The sequence below is a fragment of the Mustela erminea genome, chromosome 6 (assembly GCF_009829155.1).
Source record: "Mustela erminea isolate mMusErm1 chromosome 6, mMusErm1.Pri, whole genome shotgun sequence".
NCBI classification, from domain to species: Eukaryota; Metazoa; Chordata; class Mammalia; order Carnivora; family Mustelidae; genus Mustela; species Mustela erminea.
Genome location: NC_045619.1, coordinates 77,492,228 through 77,509,799, shown reverse-complemented (window position 1 = coordinate 77,509,799; position 17,572 = coordinate 77,492,228). Strand labels below are relative to the sequence as shown.

The 17,572-nt window shown below is 37.3% G+C and overlaps 1 protein-coding gene across 1 annotated transcript in view; it reads right to left on the bottom strand.

Annotated features, from left to right (window-relative positions):
• The window catches only part of PDZRN4 (PDZ domain containing ring finger 4), a 352,510-nt gene extending 335,308 nt beyond the window's left edge, over nucleotides 1-17,202 (bottom strand). Inside the window, exons 1-3 of the mRNA XM_032347824.1 lie at nucleotides 16,381-17,202; nucleotides 13,880-13,966; nucleotides 11,877-11,984 (exon numbers count right to left, since the gene is read on the bottom strand). Coding sequence (XP_032203715.1) covers nucleotides 11,877-11,984; nucleotides 13,880-13,966; nucleotides 16,381-17,031 — 846 coding nt within the window. The 5' untranslated portion in view covers nucleotides 17,032-17,202. The remainder of the gene's footprint in view (nucleotides 1-11,876; nucleotides 11,985-13,879; nucleotides 13,967-16,380) is intronic.
• Between the last annotated feature and the right edge of the window lie 370 nt (nucleotides 17,203-17,572).

Here is a 17,572-nt window from a genome sequence, read left to right as displayed (position 1 = left end):
CTCAGGTCTTGATCTCAGGGTTGTGAGTTCAAGCCATGGCTGGGTTCCTCACTGGGCATGGAGCCTACTTAAAAAAAAAAAAAAAATTTACAAAATTTAAAAAGAGACTCTTAAAAGCAGTGACAGAAAAAAACGGTTATGTATAAGGAAACCTCCATAAAATGATCAGATTTTTCAGCAAAAACACTGCAGGCCTGAGGGCAGTGGAACAATATATTTAAAAGTGCTAAGAGAAAAAAACCCTCCAACCAAGAACACATGACCCAGCAAAATTACACTTCAAAATTGAAGGAAAAATTAGTTTTTCAGATAAGCAAAAACGGAAGGAGTTCATCGTCACTAAACTGGTCTAACAAATATTAAAGGGACTTCTTTAAGCTGAAAAGAAAGGATGCTAATTAGCAACAAGAAAACATATAAAAATATAAATCTCATTGGTAAAGGTAAATATATATTAAAGGTAGTGGATTAATCACTTATATAGCTAGTATAAAGATTAAAAGACAGAAGTAGTAAAAACAGCCATAACTACTACAATTATTTAAGAAATACAGAGATAGCAAGACGAGGAATATGACATTAAAAATATAAAACATGGCGGGAGTGTTAAAATGTAGAGCTTTACAATGCATTTTTTTTTTTTTAGAAGATTTTATTTATTCATTTGACAGAGAGAGAGCACAAGTAGGCAGAGTGGCAGGCAGAGGGAGAGGAAAAAGCAGGCTCTCCCCTGAACAGGGAGCCCAAGGGAGGGCTCAATCCCGGGACCCTGGGATTGTGACCTGAGCTGAAGCAGTCCCTTAACTGACTAAGTCATCCAGGCTTTAAGGCATTTAAGCTTAAGTTATTATCCACTTGAAATAGACTGTTACAAATATAAGTTGTTACATATAAGCTTCATGATAATAACAAAGCAAAAGCTTATAGAAAATACATAAAAGATAATAAGCATATCACTAAAGAAAGTCATCAAGCCACAAAAGAAAAAGCAAGAGAGGGAGAAAGGAACAGAAAAACTACAAAAACATCCAGAAAACAATGAACAAAATAGCAATAAATATATACCTATCTATAATTACTTTAAATGTAAATAAATTATCTAATCAAAAGACAAAGAATGGCTGAATGGATTAAAAACAAAACAAGACCTATTGAAATGCTGCCTATAAGAGAGTCACTTCAGATGTAAGGACACACAGAGACTGAAAGTGAGGGACTAGAAAAGATATTCATTGCAAATGGAAACCAGACCAAACCCAAACTAAAAAGCTGATGTAGCTATACTCAGACAAAATGGACTTTAAAAGACTGAGATAAGAAGATTGTTACATAATGATAAAGGGGTTAATCCAAACAGAACATATAACATTTATAAATATTTATGCACCCAACAGAGGAGCATCTAAATATTAAGTATATAAAGCAAATATTAACAGACCTAAAAAGAGAAATTGATGGCCATACAATAATAATAGGGAACTATAATACCCAACTAACAGCAATGGATACATCATTCAGACAGTAAATCAATAGGAGAACATTGGCCTAAAATGACATATTAGACAAGACAGACTTAATAGATACATATAGAATATTTCATCCAAGGGCAACCATACAAATTATTCTCAAGTGCACATGAAACATTCTCTAGGATAGATCATGTATTAGACCATAAAATAAGTCTTAAAAAATGAGTAAGACTAAATTCATCAAGCATCTTTCTGACCAAAATTGTATGAACCTATAAATCAATTATAAGAAAAAAAAACTGGAAAATTCAAAAATACCTAGAGATTAAGTAACTTGCTACTTTACAACCAGTAGGTCAATGGAGAAATAAAAAAAATACACTGAGATAAATGAAAAAGTAAATAAACACATCAAAACTTATGAAATGCAGCAAAAGCAGTTCTAAGATGGAAGTTCATAGGATAAATGTCTACCTCAAGAAACAAGAAAAATCTCAAACAACTTTACATCTCAAAGAACTAGAAAAAGAACAAACAAACACTGAAGTTAGTAGATAGAAGGAAATAAAGATCAGAGCAGAAATAAATAAAATAGGAACCAAAAAGTCAAAAGAAAAGATCGATGAAACCAAGTGCTGATTCTTTGAAAAGATAAACAAAATTGACAAAACTTTAACTAGACTTCCCAAGAAAACAAAGAGGGAGGACTCAAATAAATAAAATCAGAAAAAGGAGACCTTACATAAGACACAAAAAATATACAAAAGATTATAAGACTACCATAAACAATTATATGCCAACAAACTGGATAACCTAAAAGAAATGGATAAATTCCTAAAAACATAAAATCTTCCAAGACTGAATCACGAAGAAAAGGAAAAATTGAATAAACCAATTACTAGTAAGGAGACTGATTCAGTAATCAAAAGCCTGCCAACAAACAAAAGCCCAGGACCACACAGTTTCACTGGTGAATTCTACCAAACATTCAGATAAGAATATCAATCCTTCTTAAACTCTGCCAAAAAAACAGAAGACTAGGAAACACTTTCAAATTCATTTTACACAGCCAGCATTATCCTGATACCAAAACCAAACAAGAGGACACACACACACACACACATTTATAGGCCAATATTTCTGATGAAAATAGATGCAAAAAATCCTTAACAAAATATTAGCAAACTGAATACAACAATACATTAAAAGAATCACACACCATGATAAAACAGGATTTATTCTAGGAATGCAAAGATAGTTCAATAGCCACAAATCAAAAATGTGATAGACCACATTTATAAAATGAAGGTTAAAGGGGTGCCTGGGTGGCTCAGTGGGTTAAAACCTCTGCCTTCAGCTCGGGTCATGATCCCAGGATCCTGGGATCGAGCCCAGCATCGGGCTCTCTGCTCAGCAGGCAGTCTACTTCTTTCTCTCTCTGCCTGCCTCTCTGCCTACTTGTGATCTCTGTCTGTCAAATAAATAAATAAAATCTTTAAAAAAATAAAATGAAGGTTAAAATCATGATCATCTCAACAGATGCAGAAAAAGCATTTGATAAAATTCAACATCCATTTATGATAAAAATCCAACGAAGTGGGTACAGAGAAAACATCCCTGAACAAATTAAAGGTCATATATGACAACCCACAGCTTATATCACACTCAATGATAAAAACTGAAAGCTTTTCCTCTAAGCTCAGGAACAAGACAGAATACCCATTTTTGCCACTTTTACTCAACTTTTATTTTAGCATTGGAAGTCCTAGCCAGAGCAATTAGGCAAGACAAAGAATTAAAGTCATCCGATTTAGAAAGAAAGAAATACAACTCTCACTATTTTGCAGATGGCATATTATATACAGAAAAACCTTAAGACACCACCAAAAAACTGTCAGAATTAATGAATGAATGCAGTAAAGTTGCAGGATATTAAATCAATATAGAGAAATCTGTTGCATTTCTATATACTAATAACAAACTGTGAAAAAAAGAAATTAAGCAAATAATCCCACTTATAATTAAATCAAAAAGAATAAAATATCTAGGAATAAACTTAGCCAAGGAAGCAGAAGACCCATCCACTGAAAACTACAAAACATTAATAAAAAAAAAATTGAAGATACAAATAAATCAAAGATATTCTGTGTCCATGAATTAGAAGAATATTGTTAAAATGTCCACACTACACAAAGCAATCTGCAGATTCAATGCAATCTTTATCAAAATTCCAATGACATTTTTCACAGAAATACAAAAATTACTCCTAAAATTTGTATGAAAGACAAAAGACCCTGAACAGCCAAAGCAACATTGAAAAGAGGAACAAAGCTGACAGCATCACACTCTCTGATTTCAAAATATATTACAAAGCTATAGTAATCAAAACAGTGTAGTACAGATATAAGAATAGACAAATAGGTCAATGGATCAGAAGAGAAAGCCCAGAAATGCATATATGGGCAATTAAGAGAAATGGTCCAAGAATATTTAATGGGGATAAAAAGTCTCTTCAATAAATGGTGTTGGGAAAACTGGACAGTCACATGCAAAAGAATGAAACTGGACCACTTTTTAAATACCAAACACAAAAATTAACTGAGAGTGGATTAAAAGCTGGAACGTAAAACCTGAAACCATAATACTCCTAGAAGAAAACACAGTAATTTCCATGAGTTTGATCTTGACAATAATTTTTTGGATTTGATAGCAAAAGCAATGGCAACAAAAGCAAAAATAAACAAGTGGAACTACAGCAAACCAACAAGACTTTCTGCACAACAGAGCAAACCATCAACAAAATGAAAAGGCAACCTATGGAATGGGAGAAAATATTGGCAAATCATATATCTGTTTGGGGTTAATATCCAAAACATATAAAGAACTCACACAACTCAATAACAACAACAAATAAACAACTAAGTTAAAAATGCAGAGGAGATCAGAATAGTCCTTTTCGATTTTCCAAAGATGACATACAAATGACCATCAGGTACATGAAAAGATGCTCAGAATCACTAATCATCACAGAAATGCATATCCGAACTACAATGAGATCTCATCTCTCATCTGCTAGAATGGCTATTACCAAAAAGATAAGAGATAACACAGGTTGCTGAGATTGTGGAGAAAGGGGAACCCTTGTGCACTGCTGGTGGGAATGTAAATTGGTGCTACAGGTACTATGGAAAACTGTATGGGGGTTCCTCAAAAAATTAAAAATAGAACTACTATATGACCCAGGAATTCCATTCCTGGGTATTTATCTGAAGAAAACAAAAATACTAAACTCAAAACATATATGCAGGGGTGCCTGGGTGGCTCAGTGGGTTAAAGCCTCTGCCTTCGGCTCAGGTCATGATCCCAGAGTCCTGGGATTGAGCCCCACATCAGGCTCTCTGCTCAGCAGGGAGCCTGCTTCCTCCTCTCTCTCTCTGCCTGCATCTCTGCCTACTTGTGATCTATGTCTGTCAAATAAATAAATAAAATCTTTAAAAAAATATATATATGCATCTATGCAATCTTCATTGCAGCATTATTTACAATAGCTAAGATATAAAAAGAACCTGTCTCCATCAATGGATGAATGGATAAAGAAATTGTAATACTCCTGTATATAACGCATAGACACACACATACTGGGATATCATTCAGCCATGAAAAAAATGAAATCTTGCCATTTGCAAAAACATGGATGGACCCTGAGGACACTGTGCTAAGTGAAATGAGTAAGACAGAGCAAGACATATACTGTATAATTCTCAAAAACAAGTTCATAGATACAGAGAACAGTTTGATGGTGGCCAGAGATTGGATGAAATGGTTGAAGGGGGGAGTCAAAAGGTACAAACTTCTAGTTATAAAATAAATAAGTCATAGGGATGTAAAAAACTGCATGGTAACTATAGTTAAAAATAGTGTGTTGCATATATGAAAGCTGCTAAGAGACCAGACCTCAAAAGTTCTCATAAGATAAAAAAAATTCTGTAGCCATATATGGTGACGATATCAAGTAGATTTACTGTAGTGGTCGTTTTGCAATATACACAAATATTGAATGTTGTACAACTGAAACTAATAAAACATTTTATGGATGTGAAATACTTTAATTAAAAAAATAATGTTATAGGTGCTCTGATGAGGTTTTCCGTAGTACAGAATGAGGAAAATGGGAACCACTGCCAGACCTTCTGACAGGGACCCCATGTGCAGTGCACAAACTGCAGTCATGTGTGGTGGTCCTGTGTCCTCACTCAGAAGCTTAGCACTCAAAAGAAAAAAAAAAAAAAATCAAACCCAAGTTCGTACCTTATAAATTTAAAATAGATAAAATAATGCTTAACCCATTAAAGCCAACAAACAAAGCTTAATAGCATAAAGACATTTCCAGCCTTTTCCTGGTAAGTTAAAATAAAATGATACTTATTAATAATGGAAATTCAGTAGAATGGCAAAACACTATGATCATCTAGATTGAAGATCTGAGGGGCTAGCTATTTTTACTCTCATAGTTACAGGAAAGAAACTGAGAAGACTAAAGTTTGAAACATCTTTGCAAGATAACCTAGCATCAGTTCAAGGCCAAGATCCCAGTTCAAAGCCCACACCTCTTCCTGAAACCACAATGCTGATTTACATTCAGATTCTATTACTTTACTAACCTGACATCATGATTTCTTAAAATGAATTGAACTACTCCAGGGAGAGCAGGAAAACTAGGATAAAACCACAGTGTCATTCCACCAAGATATGGTGGTGACGTTCATTTAAGTTTGTAACAACTGAAGGAACAGCTTCCCATGAAAGACGGCTTTGCCTTGTACAGGCAGAAAATGGGACCTGTATGCCACAAGATACTTGTAGGCAGAGAATGGTTCTTATTGCTCTTTCTTTGCATAACACAGAGATGCTGCCTGGCACATATTAGGCAATTAATATATATTTGGTGAATGATTAAATCACAAGTGCATAGTTAGGAAGTCTTCCCCATGGGCTTTCTTGCATCCGCGTGTCCTTATAAATATGTGAAAATATAGGAGTTCAAACTTCCTACATTTACCCATCTAAATGCTGGTATCTATAGACATGGGAATGACTAAAATTTGAGAAGAGTGACTTAAATTCTCCAAGAAAGAAAAACAGCCCTGCCCCCATTGTCTCCGGGTTCTGGAGAACAAAGTACTTGTGTAAGCTGAGAAATGCATCAGGCTTATGATGGTGGGTTCTAAGAATTTGTCTTGTGTCAGGCACTTTCTGTACACAGTAAACATAAACGGCCTAGAAACTGAGGTACAACCAGCTTGCTCAAGGTCACACATATTTCAAGAGACAGGACAGGAATTCCAGCCAGATTTCCTTGATTCCAGGACTCATGCTCTTCCCACTGCACCACTATACTTTTAAAGATACGTTAAAATATACAATTATATATCGGTAACTATATCCTATTAAAACTATAGTCGGTTTATGCAGCATTTAGTCATGATGACAAATGCCTTACTGGCACTAACATGACTGCTTTACAATTACAATTTGTTACTTGCACTGACATAACTGCTTTCAGTTCTTTCCTAATTCTTTCAGATAATCTATCAATGTTATTGATTTATAACACTTTAAAAATGTGGAATGATAATAATCCGTTATTGAAGAGTTCAGCGACATCTTCAAATTAAACAGCAATTTGTCAAAATCCTATTTGCCCACCAGATTGACAAGTGACCTACAAAACTTGCAAATGCTTCCTAAGCGTACACAAATTAGCACGGCTGCTTTATGAGACAGTAAGGTACACCGTGCCTCAAGCACACGCAGGGGTAGCATACTGTAGATCTGATTCAACAGCATTCCTAAATGTTTAGCTATGATCTGCATTTATATTTCCTGTGTTAACACCTATAAATGAACTGTGCAGAGACGTAGGCAAATAAACATGATAACCATCAAAGATTTTTACTTTAGCCGCACGGTGATGAAGAATGCTAAAGATACACCACTCCAGAACTAATAGCTCATGTGGCTGGCAGGTGGGAATAGTTAAGTTCTCGTTGAGACATTGCATTTGTAAAGTTCCTTCGGCCTGGACTACAGTCAGCACTTTGCAGAAAGTTCTACATTGACATTGTCCGATGTGGGAACTGTTTCTAAAGTAAGTGAAAATGTCCTGTATACTGCACATCGATATGAATTTCAGACTAAATAAATAGAAGACTTTAATATATAAACTACAGAAAGCTGCTCTCTGCTCCAAACTGTTCTTCCCACAGACTTCACAGACCTCCACCCCTACTCGCTGGTCTCCAGAAGCTAGAAGGGTGGACTTTCCTGTCTCCCAACCCTGGCTAGGATCTGGGGGGAAGGGTGGGGAGGAGAGTGGGAACAAAGAGCCAGATATGACTCCCCACCCTTCTATTCACTTTCCCACTCTGGGGTTAAGGTTGTACTGCTTGCTATCAGCATCACAGGAATAAAACAGAGGAATAACTGCAGGCAGCAGCAGTGAACTTTGATTCTCAACTCCCACATACCCCATGGGCATCTCAGCAGGATGATAATCACAGTAATGCTATGGTCCTCTTCCAGAATGGAGCACAAGCCTCTGATAGTATCGAAACTCTTCTGTGGTTCCTGTGAGTCTTGAAAGGATGTAAAACAGCATGCAAAAGACGCTTTTATTAGGATGTATACTCTGGTGAATTCCTGGTCTGTGTGAACTTTTGCCATGTTTCAAAATGCCTTTAATAATGCCTTCTGCCTTTTTGGTCTCCAGGGATACTCTGAACACCTAATACTATAACTCCAATTACACAATGGATTTCTCTTCTGAATGTACACCAAAAATATTTTAACAAATATGGATGTGTAAACATCTACAAACTACTAAACATAATTTTGCTCAAGCAGACTGACTCTGAAAATTAATTTTCTTTATATTATTTGAAAACTAGGACATGGATTTACACTACAATTGTGATTTTTTTTTTCTTTTATGATTCTTGAATTTGATCAGCTTCAGTGGATTGCAGACTATTTTAAAAATAATACTTTTAGGGGCGCCTGGGTGGCTCAGTTGGTTAAGCCTCTGCCTTCGGCTCAGGTCATGATCTCAGGGTCCTGGGATCGAGTCCCGCATCAGGCTCTCTGCTCGGCAAGGGGCTTGCTTCCTCCTCTCTCTCTCTCTCTCTCTCTCTCTCTCTCTCTGCCTGCCTCTCTGCCTGCTTGTGATCTCTGCCAAATAAATAAATAAAATCTTTTTTAAAAAAAATAAAAATAATACATTTAGAGTTGTTGGGTTTTATTAAACTTTGGTAAATAAATATATTTTTTTATTAGAATTCATAATATCTCTTAAATTATCTACAGAACCAGACCTTTAATATGTCTACTTTCTCCACCAAATGAATGATTTAAGAAAATCTTGTTATTTTATAAAAACAATTCATAAAACTGTTGTAATGTGTGCTTTTAGCAATTCACTAGACAAAACATTTTTAGTACATCTTGACCGTAAGTGGAAAAAAAAAAAAGAATTGTCTAACAGTTTCTCTTGTTTATTCCAGTCACATATGACAGAACTCATAGCATTTAGTAATATGTCAATGGCACTTAGCTCATATGGATAATTTCATAATATATGAACTACTGTGTACTTTGTACTGCTAACAAATATATTCGTTGCACAAGGTATAAACCAGCATAGCCATTGCAAATTCAAAAACTGAAAAAAAAATCTCATTAAATTAGTTCAATAAAGAAATCACTGAGCACAAAAAATGAAAACTAAATTACTCTATTTTAAAAATCTATTTTATTTCTGCACATTTCAAATTAATCATATTTTTAGTAATATTTTTTAGTAATAGTAATAGGAGTAGTATTAGGAAATTAATATGTAATATATAAACCAAGAAATAGTAATAGGAAACTAATATGATTTCATATTACTAATATGAAATAAAACTAATATGAAATAAAGCTAATATGAAATCATATTAGTTTCCTATTACTAAAAAATGTGTAAAGTTGACTGATACTGTAATGGCAGATGAACTAAAATAACTGACAGGAATCAAGTATTTCTAAACTAATTGTTAAACATAGGATCTTTTACACATATGTACGCACAAGAACAAGCAACGTACTTGTATGTGTATGTGTATATATATGGTCACACAAATATTCACTTTAAAAGCTGATGGCATCACTGAAGAACTGAATATGAGAGACTTCTAATAATATTCCTTTTTAAATGTCTCATGCTATTTATCAGACAGCAATCCAAAAATATGTATATCCATCTAATTCATTTTCTACTGCAAATGTGTTCACATGAATCCATTAGAGAAGTATAATAAAAATATGCCTATTACAATGCACCCTGGCATAAAAGATACACTGATAAATTTGTATCATTGAGGCAAATTTCAAGCTCATCATTAACTGATAATATATGCACATCAAGGTAAAATAATAATAATACTACAACTAATTATAAATTATAATTTAGTTTTACATGGTCAGTCTTCACTCTCTAAATCATTTAAATAAGATTATTTTGACATATATTAGTAACAGTATTAGCTAGCTGTCTAGATACATTTGATTTATCAACCATAGTTTTTGTCAAGTTATCTCTTCACATTAAAAAAATGCATTTTTAATAAAGTGCTATATCACCATATAAAAAACAAATTCTTCTTCTTCCTCTTTAATACAACAGTAATGAAGCATACACAACATTGTTGCCTAGCTAGGATAAACTGTTTTTTAAATCCCCATTACATGTTTCTGTGTGTGTATATGTGTGTGTGTTAACTGAATATATGTATTGGGTTCCATCTGCCTTTCTAAGAGTATCAAATGTAGGCATTCATTTTCCATTCAACTGGAAAGATCAAAATGCTTTAGAGATAAGGCAGAGAGTAATGAGGATAATTTTTTGTTGTTTAAATTATGTGGCCCTTTAAATCATATTGCACAAACACAAGTAGAAATAGAAAATTTCTGACTACACAAACTGCAGCATGTAAATATTTCCACTGGGCAAATTGTCAAGACAAACTGGATAGCATCAGTGAAAGTAGGTCTGTACTTTCTTGGCTACACGACTAGAAGGAGAAAATCTTAATACAAGAGACCTCTTCAGATAAAACCCAGTTTCTCAGCCAAAGGTCACCTTCTCTCCCTTCCCCAAAGTCCGTAGTCAGCTAATTTCTTGATGTTAAGAGCTTTTTTTCTGAAACAAAAACACTATTGGCTCCTCTGCATCCTTTACTCTTATCCAAGGTCAAATTATTCAAAACTCAACTCTTTTATTTATTTATTTTTTTAAAGATTTTATTTGTCAGAGAGAGACAGAGAGAGCACAAGCAGGGAGTGTCAGGCAGAGGCAGAAGCAGGCTCCTTGCTGAGCAAGGAGTCCAATGAGGGACTTGATCCCAAGGACCCAGGGTTCATGACCTGAGCTGAAGGCAGACGCTTAACTGTCTGAGCCACCCCTGTTTCAAAATTCAACTTTTTCAATGCACAGAAAATGAATGAATATCTAAAATTTTACTCCAAGCTTAATAGGAAAAAACAATCACCATCCAGCTATTTTATGTAGATAATCAGAAAGATGGCACTAATTATTATATAATCTATAATAAACAGAGTATTTCCAAGAATGGAGTCTAAGAAACCTTCCAAACTCCTACTTACACCTTTATTAATACACTGGAAATAATCCCACTGTTAAAAGTAATCTAATCATTTTCAGTGACACCAAATAATACTATTTCAAACAGTTAAACTTTCAAAAGCACTTTGGTAGTAAATGGCAGCAACCTAAAATTCCATGATTACAGCCCAAATTTTACTAATTTACATATATTTACTTTGTCAACTCCCTTAACAACATAGCTACAATGCACAATACAGAAAATGACGAGTTCCCACAACAGGAAAAAATTCCTCATGAAAAAATACATGAACATGAAATGCATATTAAACTAAGAAATGGTAAACTAAGAAAACCATATTAAATGAAGAAATTCCAAACTCTCCATGTAATATACTAATCCACAAGTTCAAAGATAGTAATATTTCCTCATTGAAAATGTTCTTTAGCAGAGATTTATCATCTTTGAAATGTAATACAAAATTAATCCCTTAATAATAACACAACTATCTTCATAGTGTATGAGGAGAGTAATTTATAACACATTTGGAAACTTCAGGTGATATATTCTTTTATCTTAAGTCTAGTAATTGATATAGATTGGATGTATACTCTAGACAGATATAGTATACTCTGGTTAGATACATACTTTAATAAGTGCCTCACCAAGGTAAACCAGTAAGTTTGGAAATTTAAAAGGTCCCAATATTTCTTCCATGGCTCATATTGGTGTGATATTATAGTCTTACCTCAATGATTTTGTCCTGAATCTCCAGGCCATCTGCTCTGTCAGCAGGTCCATTTTCCAAAATTTTTGAAACATAAATTCCTTCTGCTGATGTTTCTTCCTTATTATTCTATCAAAAATAAAACATTAGCAAAAACAAACAAAAAAAAACATTAACAAAAACAAAACCATTAGCAATAAGAAAATGTAGACAAAATTTCAGTTGGATAAAGGACATTTAATAAATGTAACATTGCCAATGCTCCCTAAACATGCAACTCTCTCTCTCTTAGCTGGGGATTTGGCACTGAATTTTAACTTACTTAATACCAAATGGTCATTAATCAAGATGGCAGCTTTAATGAATGAGTCCAGCATCTCTGACAAGATTATCCATTCGCTTCACGTTTTTGAGTATACATTAAAAAATTATGTGAAAAGGGTATGTACAAGGTGATATTGATGGTCTTCAAAGTATTATTAAGCAGCTTACTTCTCAAGAGATGTAGCAATTAAAAAGGGTTACAAGGAAACAAAAAGCATATCTAGTCTCACTATATATTGTGGCCATAGTTTTGAAAATATAATTTAGCCTCTGGAAATAAAGCTCTGACTATATTCACAGGGAGACTAGGAGCTTATTCAAGTGTAAAATCCCAAAAGATCAACACTAACTGCAAGAGAACCCTTTCAAAGCTAATCGTTACACATTTCCAGGTGCAATGAGCCTAATGATTGTTAAACCTCAACCATATAACCGATATAATATAAATAGGACACTTCGGCCAGTCACAGGAAAACAATTATGTTGCAAAACCTATCTAGGTAAAATGCCCAACATACCATAATAATAATTTTAAATGTCATTTTACTTCATGGCAGTTTAAATAAAATTATTTCCCCTTAATTAGCCTTCCTTAACATGAATTTGAAGAGTCTCTTAAAAATGTCCAGTGTCATCTAAATGTCAAACACCTAAGTGGCATTTTATAAAAACATTCCTTAAAGGAAAAAAACAAAACAAAAAAGATATGATGAAAAGACTTCTATCTTTTTATTATAAATGGGGACTGTTCTAGAAACAGAAGCACGGTAGTCATTAGTTGCTAGGTTTTCAAAATACTAAACAGTAGAGGGAAAATATGTCATTGCCATCCTGACCTAAACATAGCATATGGCCAACAACTCTAACCCAGTATCCTTGGGCCACATCTGCAAAGCAGGATGTGAGAATTTCATGGCAGTTTATTAAGAAAATTAAAGAACATGATTTTTTTTTTAACTTTACCACCTTTTTCTAGTTATGGTGAAAATTAAGTTGATGTAGTATTTGAAGGATATAAAAGAACTTTGTGACTACAGTGTCTGGTTTAAGTTTATAACTCATGTATTTTGAAAACAACTGGCAGCAATGTAGACAATATTATTCATTCAATGAAGTAAAAGATTGAATTGGAGAGCCAACAGTATTTCAAATCAACTATCTTCCTTTAAATGGCATTTCTTAGACAACTGTGAAAACAATGATCCCTTATTTCAATTTATTTTAACTTTTCATGCCATCAATCAACATGCATTATAAACTGCCTGGTCTGTGTTAGTCTCTGAAAACCCACAAGTTGACTTAGTAAGTAGAAGGCATAATCAGGCAATCCAGTTACCTAATATTATCAAGTAGAAATCGCCTATACACATTATTGTGAAATAGGTTTAAGAAGTTTACCAATGGGGCTATCCAATGTAAATAAAATATGAAACATACTCTCTTTTTTCCCTAAAGTAGCAAAGGGTAGTCTAGTTCATTAGTTGTTGTTTTTGTTTGTTTGTTTGTTTGTTTGTTTCATTTTGTCAGAAAAATGTAGTTATATACTGGAACATTTGCATTAAGGGATCTGATATTTTTTATCATAACCATGATTTTAAAGATTAAATCACTTGCTGCCCTCATTCAATATCTACAAATGAAAGTGGTTTTCTATTATTTTATAACCAAAGAGTGAATTAGACATGAATAAGATAGATTACCTGATTTGGTCGGCCTCCTATAATATTGAATCCCAATGTGTCATTTTCTCTTTCTAACACAATGGTGAATGGCTTATGTTCTCCATCCTAGAAGAAAAGGGATAAAATAACTAGGTAAGAAAGAAAAGGACAGGAAAAGAAAAGGAAAAAAAGAAAAGAAAAAAGCTTTTTACAAAAGCTTTTTTAAAAATAAAAAAAAGCTTTTTCAAAAATAAACTGTCAATAAATTAACATTAGAAAAGAAGAAAACCTTAAAATTAAGGATGGTTGAATTTGGGAGATTCAACCATTAATTTCTTCCTAAATTTACTTTTTAAAAAAGTGCTTGTGAGAAAAATTATTTTCAAAAATGTCTAAAGGTTTTATATTTTCACACAACTCTCTATCTTTTATCCTAATACAGCATCTAATTCTGGCTTCACTGTAATTTAAAACAAATTTCTGGAAACCCTACAGGTACCTTTTTTTTTTTTTTTTTTTTACAATAGAGTAAAATAAAAAAATTTCAGAATTATTTTATGTAAAAACATCACTTCAGAAAGTCTTGAGGGATTGAAGTAACCGTAAGTTATTGATAAAATTCTTTCGGCTGTAATATTTGGATTGTTATTGTAATGCAGGATCTAAATTACAGTAATCCTAATTTTCAATAGTATTCTTACTTTGGTTTTGTATTATTCCCACAGCATTTTACAAAGAAAGGATTTGTGTTAAGTAAAACTGTATTATCTGGCCAGATAATAGCAAAACAATCAGGAATTATATCTATAACCTGTTTACTAATGAAGACCAATTTAAATACAAAATGAAAGCCTGCCAGACTAGGTAAGGTTTATTCATTCAAGGTTTATTCTAGGTAAGGCTATGGGTATTATTAACTGTCCTAGGAAACTACATTTGGCAATTCATGGTAAAATTCCATAAGCACCACCACCACCTCTTCCCAGGAGCTTTTCTCAAGCAGTGTATGCAGCAGCCCCTACTGGTAGTGGGAAAACATTTCTGAGGCGCACGGAGAAGCCTTCTGACAATCTACAAAACATGGGCAGTTGTTCCTCACTTCTCAGAATCATAGCTTGACTTGTTGCATGGACTTCCCTCATATAATTCCAGTTGCTGCTCCTTTCCATCAATCATGGCTTCCCTACAACCTTGAAACGTGACCTGGTAACGCAGAGCGCATTTCTGCGCTTCTCTCTGGGTCCTCCCATTTTGTAAATCTACCTGGCTCTAAACAGGATTCAGAGAGAATCGGGGATAGCCTCCAGCCTTTTAATAAGCACTGTGCCTCCCGTTAACAAAGTAGAAACATTTTAGCCCCTCACAGTTAAGTTCTTTTTTTTTTTTTTTTTTTTTTAGGTTCAAGGACAGAAGCTTCCAAACTGGATGCCTGGGTTGGAGGCAGGGCAAAGCAGTCCCAAGCGGGAATCATCGTGTGTTGCTCCTCCCCAGGACGCTGAAGAATGAAAACAGCTCCTTGAATGGAGTGCAAGTTCTGCTAAATCCCTGCTCACCATGGCAGCGACCAACAATGTCAAACACTGCGCAGAAGTCCTCCAGAAGAGAAGTAACAGCTTTATAAACAAGCTTCTTCACAGGGGGTGCTGCAAAGAGGCTTGTTTATTCAGTCTGAAATCGGGCAGTCCACCAGCACAGTTCAGGGCCAGCAGCTTCGACAAAGAAGGGAAACAGCCGCTGCCCAGGGGCTCACAGGGCCAGTCTGACCGCAGATGGGATGGATGGGGCTGCTCTCGGATTTGGTTCCCCAAACCACCCCTCCAACACCACACACACACACACACACACACCACCACCACCAATGAAGAGATCCCGAGACAGCTAAAGATTCTTTAGGGAAGGTAGGGTAACGAAATCTCCGCAGGTCTAAGAAATCCCATCTGCTAATCTCTCCCTGGTTTTCCTGGTTTCTCACATCCCTGATAGTCTCTGCAAGGAGTAGAAGGTGGCCAATATGGGTAGTTTGGCAGGAAAACTAAGTCATTCAGAGCTAAAGGTGTGTGACTGAGGAGGCGGCAGCGATGCTGGGGCAGGGGCAGAGGGGAGCCAAGGTCGGGGAAGTCCTCACTTCCTGGCTTTCCTTTTCTGATTGGCTTTAGGCACAGGCCAAAGCCCCCCCCACCCCCAAATACACACACACACACACACACACACACACACACACACACACATGGTAGGGTAGGGCAGGAGAGTTAAAAATGGGGAGCAAGGTCGGGGGGCGGTGAGTTTTCCTCATTCTTCTTTCTCCATTGAAAAGTTGGAATTGAATTAAATTCGTTCCGATCCTAATGTAAGTGGAAATTTGCAACACTAATGCAGCGAAAAGTACCAACAGTGTACGTCGTTTTGGTCAAGGCGGGTGGACGCCTCCCACCCCATAGTGAGGAAGGGTGTCACCTCTGAAGGAATCCCGAAGTACCAGAAGGAAGCGGTCCTCTCTCCACCCCAGTCGTTCCCCAGGTGCCCGATCCCTCTGCGCTTACCCGGCCGTGGCCGCCGCCCAGGTCTCTGGCGAAGTTGCGGACGTGAGCCATGTACTGGGAGAACTTCTCCTGGTACCTGCGGGCCGTGAGCTGCGCCTCGTCCCGCAGCGCCCAGAGCTGCGCCCGCAGCGCCTTCTCGCGCCGACTCCAGGCGAGGACTAGCTGCCGCGGCCCCCGCCCGCTCCCGCCGCGGACGCCCGGCGGCCCCCCGCGCTCGCCCCCGCCCCGGCCGGGCCCCGGCGCCGTTCCGCAGCCCCCCCGCGCGGGGACGTCCACGCCGCGGCGGCCGCCCGGCTCCGAGACGCAGTCCGGCCGGCGGCGGCGGGCAGGGCGGAAGGCGCAGCGCTCGACGTGCGCCGCCAGCTCGTGGAGCGGGACCGAGCGGCCGCAGCCGCGGGCGCGGTAGTCGCACTGGATGCGCAGCTTCTGGATGAGGCCGCGCAGAGGCAGCACCCGGCACAGCTTGCCCGGCGCCAGGGGCTGGCACTGCAGCGGGCACCGGCGCCGCCGCGCCACCCAGGGCAGCAGGCAGCTGGCGCAGAAGACGTGCCCGCACGGCGTGCACAGGGGCTCCTCCAGCACCTGGCCGCACAGCTTGCACTTGAAATCCGGGTCCACCGCTTCGGCGAAGCGCTCCAGGGCAAAGCCCATAGTCTGGAGGGGGAAAAGGGAGAGCGAATCCGAGTCCGCTTTCTCCAAGCCCCCTGCCTTCCCCGGGCTACCCCTGGGACGGCTTTCCCGCGGCCGTGGTTGTGGCTGTCGGAGGGAAGGAGAAAGGTGGGGGGTGGAAAGCCCAGAGTTTGGCTTGAAGTTTTCAGGCTCTCGCTGGGTCCCCTGACTCCGCCGTATTGACGCTAATAGACGCCACCTCAAGTGACCCCCCCCCCCGCCCCAACACACGCTCACCCCCACCCCCGCCTCATTCGTGGCTCTGCCATTTATATTCTTTCAGATTGTGTCCGCGGAGGGCCGAGACCAGCTTGCCACGGCCCAGGCTTCAGGCAGAGCTGATAATGAGCACAGCGCAGATGTTGAGAAACAACTTTTAATTCCACCAGAATGTAAGCTCAAGGAGAGCAAGATTTTTGTCCGCTGAATTCTCATCGCCCCGCATCCAGTGGATCCTCAATAAATGTGTTTGAAATACATGCACTTCCGTTCTCTCAAATCAGCTAACCACAAAATCACCAGC